Below are 19,963 nucleotides of genomic sequence, written 5' to 3'. Positions count from 1 at the left end.
TCGGCGTTGGAAGCCTGGGTCCAGTGGCACGAAAAGTCGTTACACCTGGAGACTTCCTCAGCTGCATTGGATGGCCATGTTGTCCTTTGTGCTCCAACACGCCCTAAGCACTCCACAGTGCTTTGCTGCGTCGCCCTCTCAGCCGTTGAACCTTCTTATTGGTTTCTTCTGTCTGTTCGGCAGAAGCAGTCTTCACATGGTGGGTGAGCAAAGCCCTAGTTCACCAGGGGTCGACGACTGGATGGCTACCCTCACAAGGTTTGGCCAGCCTGTCGAAGCCGTTGCCCAGGGTGTGGCCGCTGCTGCATGCTAGCAGCTTCTAGGAGCCACAAGTGAGAGGTGGGTGTCAGGTGGGGGTCAGAGGTTGTCGTGCCATAGGAGGGCACGACAAGCCCTCCATACCAGAGATACTACCCCTCCCTGAACACCTCATACACCCCAATCCTACATTAGATGCTTACTAGTTGCATGATCCTGGGCAAGTCACTTTACTTCTGTTGTTTCAGTTTTCTAGAAAATAGGGATAACAATCATACTTACTTTCCAGGGATATTGTGAGAAATAAATGAGTTACTATTTATTAAGTGTTTTGCAAAACTTTAAAGCACTATTCTAGCTACTATTATTTAAAGAATCACCAATAGATTGAAGTGGACAAAGAGGGAGGACCTAGTACTCCAAGGAAACCAGAAATGGCCTGGAGAACTGGCTTCCAAGGAAGCTGTGGAAGGAGATTAATTTGTTGTTGGCTGTGGTCAGCAGACTTGTCTTCTAATGAACCTTCAATATTCCTTAACCCAATGGGCACTTGGCAGTGGAGACCTCAATCCAGCCTCTGAGTCTGAAGAAGAGGGCATCTTGGCCATATCAGCAAAGGCCCATCTAGTACTGGCCCATCAGGAGTAAGGAGCTAGACTGACAGTTGGTGTTGGAGATACTACTCTACTCTTAACTGGGATGTACAAGGTGTCAGGGAAGACTAATACCTCTGGTGCTCACTCTCCTTCAGTGTAAACCTGCCACCCAGCTCTCTCTCCTATGGCTCCAAGAAACTGTAGCATGAACAGTTTGTTTCTGCAGGGCACTTTCTTTTCCCCTACAGTCTTGGCAGGTGGCAGGTGGGCTAAACTAGGTTGAAGGTAATTGATGGGCCTTAAACCTTTGGTGGGTGGATTAGAGTATCTATCCCAGGCATATTAAAGACTTCCCTCTGCAGAAGGGGCAGATGAGAACCATTTGTTCTAAAGGCCACAGAGGTGGAGAGCAGGCACTGTGGAGCACTTAGAGCTTTGTTACATACCAAAGAAGTCAAGATCATTCACTGCATCCTGGGCCATCCCTAGTCATCTTGATTTTTGTCTTGCCATTTGATTTTGATGACTCTGAAAGAGAGAGTGAGGCTAATGACTTTGTGCAACTTTGCCTCTCTTAAATCCAATTTATGTAAGACATCACTCAATGATGTCATTTTGGTTCTCTTCCAATATGAAGCACAACCACTACCACCACTACCATTATTCTTAATTCAGCTTGTTTGGAACACATTGGCCATCTCTGAAAAATGAACTTGGTGATCCTTTGGTGCTAAACTATCTTGGGCTGAACTTTAGCATGCCCAACTCATTGGGTTTATTTAATAAAATTTTCTTTCAAAGAAAGAAAAAAAAAACAGTCTTGGGTCCTTCTTTTTGGTATTTTTCAGATGCCTTCTCTCTTTTGGATTTCTAGAAAGGGGGAGGAGGGAATATTTCTTATTTTCTCTATCCATAGTAACAGTATGTCTATAAGCATCTAAGAATAGGAATATATCTATATCTATAACTATTTCTATATGTATATTATATATATATATATATATATATATATATATATATATATATATATATATGCCTGCCTTGGCAAATTTGAGGTCCTTGGCTGGTTCCTGTTTTCTCTTTCTTTCTATGAGCATAGGTCAGGAATTAGATATTCTGAGAAATGAACTAAACGCCAGCCTAGGTAATTACTACATAAATTTCAGAGTTCCTGAGGAGCAGGGTGCTCTTGGCTGATCAATGGGAGATAACTTCCTTAAGGGTATAGAATCCTGCAACTCATGCTCAGCTGCCTAGGAGGTCTGAGGTTTAAAGCGAAATATCCTGGGGTAGCTAGGTGACCCAATAGATAGAAAACCAGGCCTGGAGACAAGAAATTCAAATATGTTCTTGTATTTCTTAATAAGTTTATATACTTCTTAGCTGTGTTATCCTTAACCCCAAGCTTTTAACCCCAAATGCATAGTCCTTACCACTCTTTTGCCTTGGAACCAATACTTAATATTAATTCTAAGGCAGAAGATAAGGGTTTAAAAAATATAGTGAAATATTTTTATAACAATCCCATAAACAGCATTTACTCAGAAGAGATGGGGAAGGAGAAGGACAGGGCACATATAATGGGATCAGGTTTTTTGCATTTTTTACTTTTGCCATTTTAGTCAAGCATTTTCAGTACAAGATGAAATAATGCCTTATATTTGGTATTCTTATTGTCCATTGAGTTCCTTTCTTTTTACCTACATTTTGGGGCAACTTAGACATAAGCTGTAGCTAAACTTTCTTTTCTTTTCTCTTTTTTAAACCCTTACCTTCTGTCTTGGAGCCAATACTGTGTTTTGGCTCCAAGGCAGAAGAGTGTTAAGGGCTAGGCAATGGGGGTCAAGTGACTTGCCCAGGGTCACACATCTGGGAAGGTCTGAGGCCAGATTTGAACCTAGAACCTCCCCTCTCTAGGCCTGGCTCTCAATCCACTGAGCTACCCAGCTGCCCCCTAAACTTCCTTTTAGAGATTTCTCTTAAAAGAACTTAAAAAATAAATATGACTGTCTTATTTGGTATTAGGACTGTTAAAGATTTTGGCAAGAATAGCAAATATACAAAAAAAGAATTTTGAAAGTCAAAGTGGGCATGGGTTTCATGTGAACAGCAGTTAAGACTGTATCAGTTGGTCCCAAGAGCTGGACGAATGACATTCTGAAGACTTAAATGAACAGGATTTCTGGAATGGAAGGAGGAATATTTCTTTCTTTTTTTTTAAATTTTAAACATTATTTTATTTGGTCATTTCCAAACATTATTCACTGGAAACAAAGATCATTTTCTTTTTCTCCCCGCTCCCCCTCCCACCACCTTTTCCTCTCCCATAGCCGACGCACGATTCCACTGGGTTTCACATGTGTTCTTGGTTCAAACCCATTTCCCTGTTGTTGGAATTTGCATTAGAGTGTTCATTTAGAGTCTCTCCTCAGTCATATCCCCTCAACCCCTGTAGTCAAGCAGTTGCTTTTCATCGGTGTTTTTACTCCCACAGTTTATCCTCTGCTTGTGGATAGTATTTTTTAGATCCCTGCAGATTGTTCAGGGTCATTGCATTGCCACTAATGGAGAAGTCCATCACCTTTGATTGTACCACAGTGTATCAGTCTCTGTGTACAATGTTTTCCTGGTTCTGCTCCTTTTGCTCTGCATCACTTCCTGGAGGTTGTTCCAGTCTCCATGGAATTCAGGAGGAATATTTCTAGTGAGTTGGTCCTATCCAATAGAAGGACCACAGTGGGTATATGCATGAACACAAGTGGAGCCATCTCTGTGGCTTTATAGATGAACTAAAGTGAATCTCCTTGACTCATAAAAGTATATCCTCCTTGATTCCAAGTGGCCAGACTAATCAAGAGTTGCTGTGCCACTCCAAGAAAGCAGGCATGTCTGACTCTATAGTAAGTGTCTCTTTTTTTTCAAAGATTTATATCCTATAATCTTATCAAGTGGAATGGGGAGGTTCCCAGAGCCATACCTCCTTCTCCTTTATAAGATGAAGGGAATTACTCCTTAGTTTCTCCTTAAACTATTTATTAGCTGATATGGTTGTCCTAACCCCAAACTTCATGCAAGTTAGGCTAGTTTTTCCTTAAAAGGTATTGACATTATCCTTGAGATTTGGTTGGTTCAGAGGACTAAGGGCTATTGACATCATTTCTTGGTTGCCTGAGTATAAAATAGAAGAGCTCTGATTCTTGGCTGGTAGAAAATAAAAGATAAATAGTTCTGCTCAGCCAAATAATTTCCAGAATGCCTATCCTTACTGAATACCCTTCTCCTGATACAGTGGAAGTAAATTTCATTAAAAAAAACCCCCAGAAACTGTTGAATGGTCTACAAATGTCTCTTTTTATTCCAGTGTTGAATCTCAAATTCCAGGTGACTGGCTTAAATCATATCCAGCAGCTACCTTTGGGTGCTTTCCTAAGTACACAATCTAGCTTATGGGACTTATGTCTCTAGGGTTTCTCAGATAAAAGGTAAACAAGATAGATCAGAATACCTACATAGCAAAGTAATAAAAAGAACTAGGTGGAGAGTGATAAGGCAAATGCTGACTCAACTCTTATTTCCTGTCCCTTTCTATGCTTCTTGGTTTCCTTTTAGGTCTCAGTAAAGATTTTACCATCTTTAGGAAGCCTTTCCAATCTCCTTTATGCTAATGCCTTCCTTCTGAGATTATCTCCATTTTATGTATCATATTTGTATATAGTTAGTTGCATGCTGGTTCTTACATTAGATTATAGGTTCTTTTAGAGTAGTGATTTTTGATTTGTGTTTGGTATCTTTGTACCTCCAAGTGCCTAGCAGAGTTTCTGGCACATAACAGGCTCTTAAATGGTTGTTGACTTGACTATTGCAAATTAATCTTTCAGTTTTAGTACAAAAGATCTGTGATTTCATCATCAATAGCTGGTTCTCCCTTCTATGATAAATAATTTCTCCATTCCTTGGAAGGTTTTTGAGTTATTGTGTTCTAAAAATTAATCGCTTGTTGATAAATCTTCTTAATGGACAGACTGGTCTTTAGATAAGTCTGCTTTCATTGACCTCCACCCTGTAGGGCTTTGGTGGAAGTCCATCCCAGAACTTCCAAGTAGGAAGGAGGGAGGTTCTCCATCTGGGCTACCAGGTATACTTAGTACCAATACTAACTAGTATTTACTGTTGGAAAATTGAATGGCAGAATTGCTGCCCTCCTGGCCTTCTCCCCCAACCCCCACCCTGCTTTGTTTTTAGACTCTTTTATTTAAGACTGAGCAAGGAAAGAGTATGTTTGGAGATGTTGAAATTTCTGCCTCTCAGGTTTAGACTAAATACCAATGACTCCTTGGTAGAAGGTGGATCCCTTGCCTCTAGTTACTATTTGTGGTTAGACAGCCTAGGTAACTTTCTGCCTCCCTCATCATGTCAAGGTGCTTAGAAATAACAATTAAATTGGCTCTTTCATTTTCTTTTGGGGAAGGGAAAGGCTGGAAGCTTTAGCTGACTCAAGACAAAGACTGAGATTAAGTGCTTAGAGCTCACAGGAATTAACTACCCCTCAGTTTTGACAGGCTGAACAATTTCTAACCCATGAACAGAATGTCCAGAGTCGGAGGGGCTAGCAATAGATGAGGACTATCCAGAGTTTAATCAGTTTTTACATTTGGGTGCTAGAGGCGACAGCAAGACTTTTGGGTTGTACCTTGGCTGTGTGCACACATTTCCCTTCATGTCCCTCTACAAGCCATACTACCTCCTTGTACTACCTGCTACGTTGGACTTGTAAGAGTAGTGGACTGCTCTGAGAAATAATAGGCTTAAAAGGGTGAAATAGGCTAGACCTAATGCCATATTCCAGGCTTAGAGAGGTGGAGGGTGGGACAGGGAAAGAGGTTTCCGGTTAAATCATTCACCTGGAGTGGCTAGAGAGACTGTAGGTGAATAAATTGAAGTCCCATAACCTTGATTACAGTCTTAAAAACAACCCAGAAACAAAACTCAAGATGATATTTTTCTCCAGGTCATGATGCCCAAACGACTTCATAGAAAATGCATAGCATCCCAGAGTAAGAGAAGGCAATGCCCTCAAAAGGGAAAAAAAAAGCACCTCTAAACCTTCAGATAAATAGACAAATAGTTAAGTAGACAGATAAATAGCTAGACAAATAAATAATTGCTCCTACCAAGGGACAACCCTCTTCTCTTACTGAATTTCCATGGCTCTGCTGCCTTCCCCAGAGTGGACAATGACAAGCAAGCCTTTTGGGATTTTGCAAGCTGGAGTTTAAACATGCATTCCTTTGGGTGAAGGGGGGTGGGGGGAAGGGGAATTCTTCACAGAAATGAAGCTATCTTCATATATGTATATATACATATATATATACACACACATACATTATGCTACAAATAATTGCTACATATGCATTCCTTATGTAGCAATTACACTATACAAGGTGTCCCAAAAGCCTTAGTGCAGTGTTAAGCTATTAAAGCTTAAATACACACTTAGATATTTATTATTACTACATATACACAGGGTGTCCTAAAAGTTTAAGTGCAGTTTTAAGCTATGAAATCTTGCAATTAGATATTTATTACTACTATGCACATATACAGTGTGTCCCAAACGTCCTAGAGCAGTGGTAAACTGTTATTAGAGCTTAAATATTCACTTAGATGTTTATTTATTAATACTATATACAGACAGGGTCAAAAAAATCAGGGTAGTTGTAAATTATTAAAGCTTAAATAAGTAGTTAGCTGGCATTTAGGTGTTTATTACTGTACACACATGCACATCCAAAGCTTAGTGCAGTTTGGTTATTAAGAGTCAGTGTATATGATAACAAATAAAAATATTAAAATTTAGTAATAATACATATTGAAGTGTATCTAAATAAATAAACAAATTTTCTAAATTGCCGAGCAGGAAAATCCTATAACTGACTTATTAAGTACGGCCTGTTCCGGGCCCCAGCCATGGGGGAAGGGCGCTCAGCATCTCCGCATCCCGGGACAGGAACAATTTCTTAAAAAAAAAAAGCAAAATAACAGTTTAACAAATAATTACAGCAACAAACAAAACAAGGGGTTAAATTAGAATGTGAATTTCGAATACAAATGAAAGTAGCGGAAGAGGTGGAGGGGGGAGTGTTACCAGGCCGAGAGGCAGCCTCTGGGGCAGGCTAGAGGACGCCCCTCCCTCTCCAAACTTTCCGGCTCGGGGCGTGGCCGAGGCGAGGGGGCGGTGGAAACTGAGAGGGCGGGAGTTCGACCTGGGGGAGGGGAGAGGGCCAAGCTGATGAAGGCCGGCTGGAGGAAGGGGGAAGGGAGATGATGGGGGGGGAGTCACTTTAAAGGCTTTTTCTTTCCCATAATGCTTTGTGGGGACGTTGACAAGTGGATTCAAGATGGCGTAGAAAGTAATGACAGGTAAGTCCTGACTTCCCCCTTCTAAGCCCCGGGGGTCGCCCCGGGAGCCTCCTCTTTGCTCCCAGGACGAGGCGTGAGGACTGACCGCACTTCAAGGTGGCCTTCGGCTGGGGAGAGAGAGGCCTGGGGCTGGAGGGCCCCAGCGGCGAGCGGCGGGCTCTGGGCCTGGGGAGTAGGGCTGTGCGAGGCGAGGCCCGGCCCGGGCGCTGGGAGGTCTGGACTGTCCTTTCCTCCAGACTTGGACCTAGACCCTGGACCTGCAGCAGGGGGGTGGCAGGGGTTTCGATCCTGTGGGAGGAAGAGGCCGGGCCGACTCGGGGCCCCAGGGGCGCCTCTCTCCTATGGGTCTTGGGAGCGGACGCGGAGATTGGGAAGGAAGCTTTCTTCCTTTTCTCCCACTCCCTATAACTCTTCCTCCACTTCCCCGGGCCACTTGGATGCCCCCCCCTGGACTGGGACTGCTCCTTGAGGGGGATGGGTTAGAGAAAGTGGGTCATCTTTGTTCCCGCTCCCTGCTCTCAGCCCAGGACTCCCCGACTTCCTTCTACCCCCTAGTCCCTAATCGCCTTCCTCGGAAATCTTTATCGATGCTTGCACAAACATAGACATACCAATAATAAAATTAGCAATGAAAAAAAAGTAACAACTTAACACCACTTTTCTATCGCGTAGGAGAGGCTCCTTCAAAGTGACCATCTTCCCCATTGAGGGGGGTGGTGTATAAAGACTCACAGCCTTTTGGGGGAACTCTTGAGCTTCCTTACCCTCACCCTTTCTTCCTAAAACATGCCTGCTTAAAGTTTTTTGTTATTGTTGTTGCTGTTTTTTAATAATTTTCATCCTCCAGCCAGACTCTTGACTGGAAAAGGCCAAGGGTTAAATATGGAAGTGTTTTGACCGTTAGTTGGAGTAGATATTCAAATATTATTACCTCCATCTTTAGGTCTTGCCCCACCCTACTCCCAGTCGTCCCCCCCCACCCCCCCATCCCCAAACTATAACATCGTCCAAGAAAAACATCAGTTCGGAAAGAAAAGTCTACCCACAAAGAGGGACTTAAAGTGATTCCCCTAGTGGTGGTTGTGGGATGTGTACGTGCCAATGTGTGTGTGGGGGAGGGTGGAGAGTGGGGAATGGGGGACCTTGTAAGACTTAATTTATCATTTAAAATCACTGAGGTTTAAAATCTTATCACTGAGCTTACTAGGAGTAGAAGAAGAGCCTTTGTCAGTGTGTTTTGGGCCTCCAGCTTGAACTACAGGTTCAAGATAGATACCATTTTATTCTACTAATTGAAATACTTTTAAAATAAAGGAAACACTTATTTGCAAAGACATGCTCTTCTAGTATGTCATAAAGTAATTTGCTTTTCCCCCTTTAATATGTAGATACCCTTTTGCTTACTGATGAATACTTAAGTTTTGCCTTATCTAATATTGATTCTGAATAGACGTATTTTTACTTTTTTTAAATTGTCCTTAGGAATTGGATGAACAATTTAACTGATTGATCACTAATGAACTCCACTGCTGTTGAAATGAGTAAGGTGAGGTTTCAAACTATTTTTCTTCTCTACTATTCTCTTTTTATGCCTAAAGGTAATTCTGAAACTATGTAAACAAAATACCTTTTTTGCTTTTGAAATTAGTCATACATATAAGAGTATAGATGGAGAAGACTTAGAAATAGAAAGTATCCCTGCAGTATAGAGCATGCTTCCTCTCACACTTTTCAGAACTTGCCCTGTGCTTTCTGGCATTTCCATAAGCCTTAAATGTTGTCTTCAGAGGGTTATATTGTTTTATATAACCTTCTGAGCATTATGGCTTTTTAGATTCAGATTTCCACATATAAGCTTTAATTATATTTCTTAATTTTGTTTTTTCTCTAATGTCCATGTGCATTTTGTTTACATTAGAGGTATCATCTGTATATCAGTGATGGTAAGTATGAATATTTTATGTAAATAGTTTGTTCCTAACTTGTGAAGTGACACTTTTATATTAAAAAGGTAAGCCTTGGACATATCATAGCCTTTTTTTTTGGTTTGGAAACTGAACATAGAGCTTTTCTCCATCTTGTGGTGAAGTTGAAATAACAAAATAATATGGAGTATGAATACAGATTAATGACATTAATTTTTTGTGGTTTGTGGAAATTAGACATATTTCCTTAGAAATTTAATTCCTCATGGAATCAAAGAATCTTATAGTTTTACCTCAGTAGTCATCTAGTCCAACCCCTTGTCACACGTTTTTCCGAAATTTCTGATTGACTCACCTGTGATGGGTAAGTTGTAGCATTAGGAGGCTTATTAAGATAACTCTAATTTTAGGAATTCAAAATGAAATGTTTTCTTATAACTTTCACCATTAGCTCTGACTTAAAAAAGACTACATTCTTGGAACTCTTTGGTGTATTGCTGCTATTCTTTTTTTTTAGTTACAAGATTGTTGTTTTTATTGTGTTTTTTTTTCCTTTGGTTAATTGGGAGGAACTGATTAATGAGAGAGATACTCAGATGTAATCGTTATTGTTGTTATTCTTAATAGATTGATATAGTTTTTTAAATATGGATGATGGGGGATTTATAAGGATAGAAGGTTGAAGAGGTATTACATAATATTTTCTCAAAGTAATTATATATACTTTTGAACTTTTTTCTAAAAATGAGCCATAGTTTAATATCTTTAAGCAACCATATTTAAGTGAAATGATTTCTAGTTTCGTTTTTGGGAGGGCTTACATTATTTTTCCTATTTTCCTGGTAAGGAAACTGAGACAAAATAATAAGTAATTTGCCCAGGGTCACACTGCTAGGAAGTGTACGAGGCAGTATTTTAACTCGGGTCTTCCTGACCAATGCTTAGTGTATATAAGAACACATATATTGCTATGAATCAACAAGCATTTATTAAGTACCTCATATATGCTAGGTATTATGCTGGGTGTCAGATTACAAAGAGCAAAACAGCTCCATAAGGAACTTTCATTTTAGTGGTGGAGAATATATGTACATGCATAAACAGAAACAAAACACATACAAACACATACACCATAATTTGGGGAGAAAAGATTCTAGCATCCAGGGGGACCAGAATGGTAGTGCTTGAACTAAGTCTTAAAGGAAACCTGGTATTCTAAGAGGTGAAGAATACCTAGCATATATGAGGTACTTAATAAATGCTTGTTGATTCATAGCAATATATGTGTTCTTATATACACTAAGCATTGGTCAGGAAGACCCGAGTTAAAATACTACCTCGTACACTTCCTAGCAGTGTGGCCCTGGGCAAATTACTTACTACTTTGTCTCAGTTTCCTTACCAGGAAAATAGAGGTGAAGGTATGGAAGGAGTACCAGGGCTCTTTTTGTTTTGTTTGGTGTTTGTGGGGTCAGGCTGTAAAGAGCTTTAAATGTTTAAACAAATGAGTTTATATTTGATCCTGAGGTGAGAGGCAATTACCTGGAGTTTGAGTGGGATATGCATGGTTAGGAAAATAATTTTGGATGTTATGTGGAGGATGGATTGGAGTGGGGAGAAGCATGAGTCAGGGGAGCCAAATATGAGGCTAGTCCAGGAGAAGTTAATGATGACTTGAACTAGGGTGGTGACTGATTGGAAAGAAGAGGATTTTATGTAAGAGGGATTGTGGAGTTAGAAATGGCAGGATTTGTCAGCTGATTAAATATTTGAGGTGATTGGGAATGAGGAGTCAAAGCTGACTGACATTGGATAATTTAAAAGGTTGGTGATGTCCTTAATGAAAATTAGGAAATTTAGAAGAGGAGTGGGTTTTGGGGGGAAAGTAGTGAATTCAGTTTTGGACATTCTGAGCTTGAGTTGCTTATTATGGGACTTAATTTTGAAATGTTCAGTAGGTTTATGTAGGGCTTAAGACCTTGGGAGAGAAACCAAGGCTGCATATTTAGTTAGCTAGCATTTATATAGATAGTGCTTTATTATAAATATTAATCTCATTTTATCTTATGGGTGGTAGAGACCATTATTATTCCCAGATGAAGAAATTGAGGCAGACAGATTAAGTGACCTGTAAGAGATGCCAGAAAGAGACAGGCTATATTGAGTTTGGATCTTTCTGACTTTAAGTTCAATACTCTTATCCATTGTGCCATCTAGCTGTAGTCATCTGTATAGATTTGATTAAACCCTTACGAATTGAGGTTACCAAGTGAGTATAGAGAAAGAAGAGGGCCCAAGAAATAATGTCTTGAGGTATATAGCTGACATGACATGGGTAGTGATCCAGTAAGGGAGACTGAGAAGAAAAGGTCAGAATGCTAGGAGAAACAAGACCTAGCAGTGTGGTGAAAACTAAGAACATGGCAAAGTATCTTAGGAGATGGTGCTCAATAGTACCACTTGCTTTTATAAAGGTTAAGAAGGATTAGGATTGAGAAGTGGTTGTTAGCTTTGCCAATTAAGGGATAATTGGTAATTCTGGGAGAGAGCAGTTTCATTTGACATTAGAAAATTGATTACAGGGTATTCTAAAGAAAGTGGGAAAGAAAGTAGAGGTCCTGAATGTGGATAGATTTCAAGAAGTTTGCCTGAAGGGCCAAATTTTTTTTAAAAGGATGTTTATATGTAGCAGGAAAGGAACCTGTAGGACAGTAATATTGAAGCTTGGAACAGATGTTAGTGAGCACAATCTGTTGGAGAAGTTTGGAGGGGATGTGATCAAGGGTACATGTAAGGGTTAGCCTTTGTGAGAAGGAAGGGCCATCTTAGTTGATATTGGAAGTCCAAAGGAGGAAATGGTGGGGGGTTTGTTGAGTGATGGTGAGTTGAAAGGTCAAAATAGTTGTGTATGAAAAAATGACAATACTGATATATAAGTATAATTTTTGAGTTTTTTAATTGAAGAAATGGGGTCTTTGTTCATCATTCTCTTGTCATTGCCTCCTCCCCTATCCTGTAGTTACTAGCCTGAAGCTGGCACATTCAGACCCTATAATAACTCAGTACAGGTTATGATGGGGTTAAAATCTAGTAGGTTTTTAATCTGTCATAATGTTGGTTCTGTTATAAAAGAGTGGAAACTGGTAATTTAGGCCTAAAAATGCCAAAATGCTCTTCACATTTAATGTACCTGTAGATTATGCAAATGTATTATATTTGGAATATCAATACCATTACTATCACAATAAAACCTTGCATTCAGTAAAATCTTCAAAGATGGAGGAAATCAGTATATTAAAAGCTGTCATAAGGCAAAAATCCATAATTGAACATTTTACTGTAATTTTTAAAAGTTGGGCCTTTTGAGATCAGGTCATTATTTTTAAGTAAAGTTGTACTTTTTAGAATTAGTAGGTTTTCTATCTGCTGCTAAATTTGAATGGTTTGGACTTTGCAATCATGTAGCAAGAAGATAGGTTTTAATAGCAAAGTTATTTAATTTACATTGCTGAGTCAGCTTTTTATGGAGTACTGACTTACATTGAGTACAGAGATATGAATTTGGAGCAGGAAGACCTGAGTTCAAAACCAGCCTCAGATACTAACTAGCTGTGTGATCTTGAGCCAGTCACTTAACCTCTGTTTGCTTCAGTTTCCTCAATTGTAAAATGGGGATAATATTAACACCCATATTGCAGGGTTGTTGTGAGAATCAATGTGATATTTGTCTAAAAGTGCATAGCTAGAACAGCTAGGTGAGTCTGTGGATTGAAAGCCAGGTACAGAGATAGGAGGTCCTGGGTTCAAATCTGGCCTCAGACACTTCCTAGTTGTCACTTAATCCTGGTTGCCTAGCCCTTACTGCTCTTCTGCCTTGGAACCGAAACACAGTGCTTATTCTAATATGGTAAGGGTTTAAAAAAAAAGTGCTTAGCACAGTGCCTGTCACATGGCAAGTGTATATAAATGCTTATAGGGCCATTATATATAACGCTAAATGCTTAAAACACATGATGATTTTTACTCAGAAATGATCATAGGGCTTAGAGCTGGAGAGAATTTATAAATTTTGTAGTTCAGCTATCTCATTTTTCCAGATGAGGAAATAGATCCAGAGAAGTCACATAGCTAAGCAGTAAAGCTTAGATTTGAATCCAGGTCATCTGACTGCAAATCCAGTGTTCTATAAACTATATCATGTTGGTATCATTCTAGATGGGGAATATGTAAAAAAAAAAAACTAGGAAAATTTATAAAGGAGCATATTAGTGAATAGAACTCAACAGAAAAATGCTAATATATAGTTGATAAAGAATGAGATGTGACATTCCTATTTGTGTACAGATTAAAATATAACAATCCATGGTAATTATAGGCTACATTTAAGTTTCAAATGCTTGCCTAGCAGTAGTAAAATAGTCTTTTCATGCTCTTTGAATTGTGCTGAAGGGACTGGATAAACTTAATCAGCAGCAGGTGTTTAACTTCTCAGCTTAGAGGAAAGAAAGGAACTTTAAAAAGCAACAATATGAAAAACTGTTATGATTGCATGCTTTTTAATAGACTTATTAAGTAAATATATGTAATCTTTTTGTCAGAGGGTCATAGACCCTTATTAAGTAAATATGTGTAACCCTTTCATCAGAGGTGCAGAGCCCCTTGTGGTGCTTGTCATATATTGGATAAAAATCCTTACCTAGAAACCTTGGAAGTGTACTGAATACTTCCATATTTGTAACTGTGCTTACTCAAATCTCAAAAAAAAATTAATAAAGATTATGCTATACAACATATAGTAGCCCACTTTATTGGGATCCCGGAGCAGAGACTTCTTTTCTTTTAGGGGTTCCAAAGTCATTTAGAGTTGGAATCATGATCCATGACTACCTGTTTCATACCTCAATGGAATTCTTTGCCTCTGGTCAGCTGCTTCTCTTGAACTTTTAGTGTCTGTGAAATTCATTTTTTTCTGTTTGTTATCATCTCACCACACATATCCCTGAGGTCAGTGGAAATAGGATCATTGTATCTTCTTCAATTTAAGATCTGCCTCTGTACATTCTGCTCAAGTACTTGCTAGGCAAATGACTGCCATTTCTATTCAGTTAGAATGAATAATAATTAGCCTTTGATTTTTGTATAAAATTTGCTAGCCTTGTTTTTAAAATATTCCTAAAAAAGAGTTATGATAGATTGAGTATCTTTTCAGGTTAGTTAACTTCATAAAAATTTTTAGATATAGTCAGTATCATTCCTTTATTATATAGTTAGGTTCATAATTCATGGTGGTTTTACGCATGTAGGATTCCTTAAACATAATTATAAATAATTTACTTAGCAAATATATTTTATTTGTATATATTTGTGTGTATATGTAAAGCATAAATCTTTTTAGGAGATTTGCACATATAACTGTAGGAATGGTTTTTTTCTAAGTTTAAATAGTTTCCATCCTATTATATTTCTTTTATATTATGCAGAAGTTAAGTGCTTCTGAATTTAATATTTAGCAGTCACATCAACCTTTTCTTATAAGTTAGGCATATTCAGCTCAAAGGATCAGCAGATTTACTAGAAAATAGGTTGGTGAAGCCAAATCTGGCACGCTGATTATTCTTTCAAATTTCCAGAGAATACTTTTTTTTTGGACAGAGGTTAATACCTTTTTATAGCTTTTATGATACCTGTAACATAATTTAATCATTTTGGGCAGCTATCAATTTACTTTTTTTTTTTTACTGTTTTACTTTCTTTATACCAAAATTGCTTCTGTGCTTTTGGTGAAATTATCCCTGCTAACAGGTAGTTGATGCAAATCACAAAAAAAATCTTGGAAACCTGTCTGGGATTCACTTGCAGTGGCAGAGATGGAGGTAGACAGTAGGAAAAGATGAAAGGTAGGGCATTGAATCAGAGTTTAAATGTATACCCTTATTTAGGACACCCTTCATTAATATTTTCTACACTTGTACTGCTTAGTAGTTTTGCTACTAAGTCCCAGAGAGGACTCCCCTCCCTTCATTCCCTTCCCCTCCATTTAAATATTGATTACAAGGCAGAAGAATGGTAAAGGCTAGGCATTTGGGGTTAAATGACTTGCCTAGGGTCACACAGTGAGGAAGGTTTGGTCTCTATTTTCTGAGCCACCTAGCTGCCCTTATTCTATGTTTGTCCCACTATGTAAGCTCTCTTGAAGTCCTAAAAACTGAAGATTTGATGAGAATGCTCTAAAATTTTGTTATATGATATCTTTGAAGGTTTCATTCTCTCAGAAATTCCAAAGAACTCTTTTTGGAGTGATATGCAGTGCAGAAAGCTATGTGACTGGGAAGAAACATTTTCTATTTAAGAAAATAAAGCTTTTTATGATATCTAAAAATAATAAGTAAAACTATAAGCAATAGCTTGTTAGAAAAATAAGGAGCTGTCTGGAGAGCAAAAACAGAAATTTGAAGTTGACAGTCACAGCCAAAATTTGCTACTTCTTGGTGAGATAAAGTATTGCATTTAGTCGGAAGAATCTGTTTTGACTTCTTTGGGAAGTCATTTTGTTTCAGGGAAGAGCTTGAGGGTAAATTGTCTACTTTTCAGAAAAAATAGTAACCTTTTTTACTTGCTATGAGTTCTTTGTACCTAGATCATAAATTACTTAAAGTAAGGACTCTATTTTATTTATCTTTGTTGACTAGCACAGAAACTTGTATGTAATAGGTTGTCAGTAAATACTTGTTGAATTAAATTAGATTTTTTCTGTGTGTGCTTAATTTATGTAATATGTCAGTGCCTTGTAGAAATGACTTGGGATCAGTGTTGGGTATCTGACAACTCCAAGACAGTATGTGTGTGTGTTTGTGTGTGTGTGTGTGTGTGTGTGTGTGTGTGTGTGTGTGTGTGTGTGAGATATCTGTTGGGGAAGGACACAACTTTTCATCAAAAGTTGGAAGGACAATAGTTGATAGTACAGTTGGTGAGTAGTAGCTTTAACTTGGTTATCTACCATAAGAGTTCTAAGGAAAGAGAAACTTTATACTTCTTCCCTTTGCTCCTTGCCCCCTGAGTGTGGTGAGTTAATCCTCAGTAAACTCTCAGGACAGGGTACAGAAAAAAATCAAGAAAAGTAGTAGTGTTATTGTCGGTAGACAATGAGAGAGTTATGAGCTGAAAGGATTGTTGTCAGCTAGGCCATGGATGATATTGTATAATCATTATTATTAAAAGGTGACTTGAGCCATGATTGTTTGCAAATGAGGTACTTTAGGTGAGTGAAGCAAAAACCTCAGGCAATAACCCAGACTGTAATGGTACTAACCCTCTATGTGGATTGTACTGTATTTGGAGCTTTGGAGGATCTGAAATTTTCATGTTACTATTTTTAGAAGTGATTGTCCCTTTTCCCTACTCTTTGGTATGCAGAACTGTTTAATGATCCAGGCTTTAAATTTGTCTGTTTTGAACATATCAAATGATCATATATTATCTCATTGTATCATTAATTCATATCATGGAGAACATTTTAAATGTCAAATAGGAATATCAACTTAATATTTTTGTTTTCTTACTCTTAAACGACTGATTTTTTCATCCTTGTTTGCCACATAAAAGTGAGACTAAGCAGTATTTTGACTGGTGTCCTAGAAAGAGCCCTGAACTTGGAATCACTAACCTACGTTTGATTCCAGGCAAATTACTTAATTTATCTGAGCTCCAGTTTCTTTCACTTGTCTTGCCTGCTTCACACCATTGTTGTGAGGACCAAATAAGATAATGATTATAAAGGGCTATTATATTACTTCAAAAGATGACAACAAAATCATAGATATTATTTAATGAGGCTTGTGATCTGGTAAAGGGAGAACCTATTACACTGATTAGATGATTTTTGTGTATTCACTTTACAGGATGACTAATTTCTCTGCCTCATTAAATGATACTTATATTGTGGTCATCTAGTGATCACCTAACAGAAGGCAAATCTCTTCACACTTGGCTAGCTTGTTCTTTACATGAGAGACATAGTCTCTTACCAGGCCCAAAACTGAAACCTTTTCAACTGAATGAATTATATGGACATAGCCTTTAAGAACCTTTAAGGATGGGGAGAGATTCGCTTCATTGGCATTATGAATCATTGGAATAGGACTTTGGGGGATATTATGAATTTAAAGTGCTATATAATTGTAAGCTTTAAAGACTTTTATTAACTTTTTTAAGATTTAAGATTTTTAAATTTATAAATGTAATCTTTAGAATTTTTTGGAATAATAGACACAATGACAATAAGATATAGAAGAAAAGAGAAAAACATGGATTGTTTATAAGAGTGAGCAGTTGTATAAAGGGCCACCTTAAACAGATTTATTTCACAGAATCTTTGTTGGAGGTCATGTAGTACAATATACCTTCATTGGATTCCCCTTGTAACTTATCTACTCTTTGTTAAAATAATTTCCTTCCACATCTGGACAACTTCGTTAGGAAGTTTTGCCTTATATCCAGTTTAAACTTTCCTTTTCTCTACTTCTATCTTAAAGGACCAAAGATAACAAATCTAATTCCTGTTCTACCATTCCTGGAATCAAATCCAGTCTTTTTTAAATAGGTTAGCTAGTAGTTTCTCTTTTTTATATGTTCTCTTTTTCCCCAGGTGAAACATTTCTATTTACCTCCTCTTTAAAAAGATGATGTGATCTTTAGGCTCTTAACCATGCTTGTAGTTCATTTCTGAACACTCTTCATCTTATTGCTCTTCTTAAAATGTGGCGTCCAGAATTGAACACAGTATTTCAGATGAGATCTGATCAGAGCTTAGTACAGTTGGTGCTTTTACCTATTTAGTCTTTGATATGCCTCTCAATTTAGTACAAGAATGCATTAGCTTTTTTAATCACAGAGGATTGTTCTTATCATGTTGAGCTTGTTTGTTAAGATCCCCAGATCTTTTTTAGTTTAATTTCTCTCTAGCTCTGCTTCTGTCATCTTTTACTTGTAAAGTTGATTTTTTTGAATTAATGAATAATATTTTACCTTTATTATTTTAAAATTTCACCATATTATACTAATCTCAGTGTTCTAGCCTGTCTGGTAGTCATCCAGTATGTTAGCTATCTTACTCAGCTTTATGCTTTTATCCAAGTCATTGATAAGAATGTTAAGCACTTCTGAGGGAAGCATAGATCCCTGGGTTCCTCAGCTGGTGGTTTTATTCCAACTTGACATTGAACTGTTAATTACTATTCTTTGGCCATTCAGCCAGTTCTAAATCTGCATAATTATACTATTATCTAGTTCAAACTTTTCTGTTGTTTCTACAAGAATAACACAGGTCTCTAAAAGCTCCAATGGCTCCCTATTTCCTCTAAAATGCAAGCACTTTGCATTTAATAATCTGACTTCAGTCTACTTTTTCAGGTTTTATATTACTCTTCTTCACATACTCTGCTATTCCTTAGACATTTTACTCCATTTCCTGCCACTGTATTTGCATAAGCTATTCTCTATGCATAGAATGCCCATCTCAATCTTTGCTGCTCAGATCCTAATCCATAAATTATTTCGTATTCCTCAAAGATTTCTCTCTTTTTACCCTATATTATCTGGATAGATATACTATTCCAGAATACCTGAAGTTAGAAAAAAAATGCAATTCAAAAGAATCTTATCACAGTAATAACTGTGCCCTAAGTGGAGCAGTGGAGGTAGAGCAATGGACTTGGAGTCTAGGAAGACCTGGATTCAAATTAGACTTTAGAGTTTTTAATTGTGGAAGTCATTTAACCTTTTGACCTCAGATTTTACACCTGTTAAATGAGGAGTTGGATTTGAGGACATCTAAGGTCCCTTTGAGCACAAAATCTAGGATTCTGTGTATGATTTTTTTTGGTTCATTACATCCATAATATTTCCATCTTTATGAATATATAGGCAGTCTCTAGGGATTGTTTACATTCAGGGCATTTTTAGAATAAGAGGAAAAACTTGGTGTAGGATGAAGACAATAGTACCTTCTGTCATCCTGTGCTTAAAGTTCTTTCATCTTTTTACTGATGGCTTGTTACTTTCATTAAAAAAGGTCTTTTTGTTTGTTTGATTTTGATAATCTTGACTTCTACTACAGTTAGTCTGTTTTTTTTTATTGTTGCCTCTGAAATAAGTATATAATAAGATAATATTTTTTGGGAACATTATAAATTCTATTCTCCCCGTTCCCCCCCAGCCATCTCAGCAATGGAAAGTTACTATGTCTAATGAAGTTACTTGTTACTCTCTTTTAACAATTATTTAATTAACAATTTTTTAATTTTGGCTACTCAGTTTATATGTGACATGTTGGCTAAGAGCCTTAGCTCTTAGTTTTGTGAGGGTCCATGCTTGAAAAAAAACTTTTATCAGTGTAATGACATTTCTTCCAGCTGTAGAAATAGTATTTTATATACTTATAGGAGAATTCCATTTACTTTAAGTGTAGGCTGTTTTAAACCTCACAATAGCAGGTAAAATCAGTTATTATGAAATAACAGTGCACTATTTCAGGTGGAACTAAAAAATTGATACTATGTAGGCTCTTTGATTGCTGTTCAGTTGATTGTAAGATAGCACCATTTGAAAAAGATCTGGACTAAAAGTTCTGAAAGGTGACACAGTAAATTGAGCCCTAGAGCTAGAATTTGGAAGGACTAATTTCAAATGCAGCCTGAAGTCTTATTAAGTATGTTAATTCATTTGCAAGTCAAGATATCATCCCAGTCTTTGGTCCTCTTCAAAAAC

The 19,963-nt window shown here is 37.7% G+C and overlaps 2 protein-coding genes across 7 annotated transcripts in view; one reads left to right on the top strand and one right to left on the bottom strand.

Annotated features, from left to right (window-relative positions):
* Nucleotides 1–6,320: 6,320 nt before the first annotated feature.
* LOC130456919 (uncharacterized) lies at nucleotides 6,321–17,328 on the bottom strand. Its single transcript, XM_056814677.1, has 4 exons — nucleotides 17,224–17,328; nucleotides 7,440–7,738; nucleotides 7,000–7,363; nucleotides 6,321–6,870 (listed from the first exon to the last, which is right to left on the bottom strand). Exons 1-4 carry the CDS (start codon nucleotides 17,326–17,328, stop codon nucleotides 6,793–6,795), a joined length of 846 nt encoding a protein of 281 aa, XP_056670655.1. The 3' UTR covers nucleotides 6,321–6,792.
* Nucleotides 7,171–19,963, top strand: part of HELZ (helicase with zinc finger) — a 266,896-nt gene continuing 254,103 nt past the window's right edge. For all 6 annotated transcript variants that reach the window (XM_007482771.3, XM_007482772.3, XM_001379116.4 and 3 more), the window contains exons 1-2: nucleotides 7,171–7,274; nucleotides 8,757–8,820. The gene's annotated coding sequence lies outside the window, so the exon portion shown is untranslated. The remainder of the gene's footprint in view (nucleotides 7,275–8,756; nucleotides 8,821–19,963) is intronic.

Source organism: Monodelphis domestica, chromosome 2, assembly GCF_027887165.1.
Source record: "Monodelphis domestica isolate mMonDom1 chromosome 2, mMonDom1.pri, whole genome shotgun sequence".
Taxonomy (NCBI): Eukaryota; Metazoa; Chordata; class Mammalia; order Didelphimorphia; family Didelphidae; genus Monodelphis; species Monodelphis domestica.
This window is presented reverse-complemented; position numbering and strand designations above follow the sequence as displayed.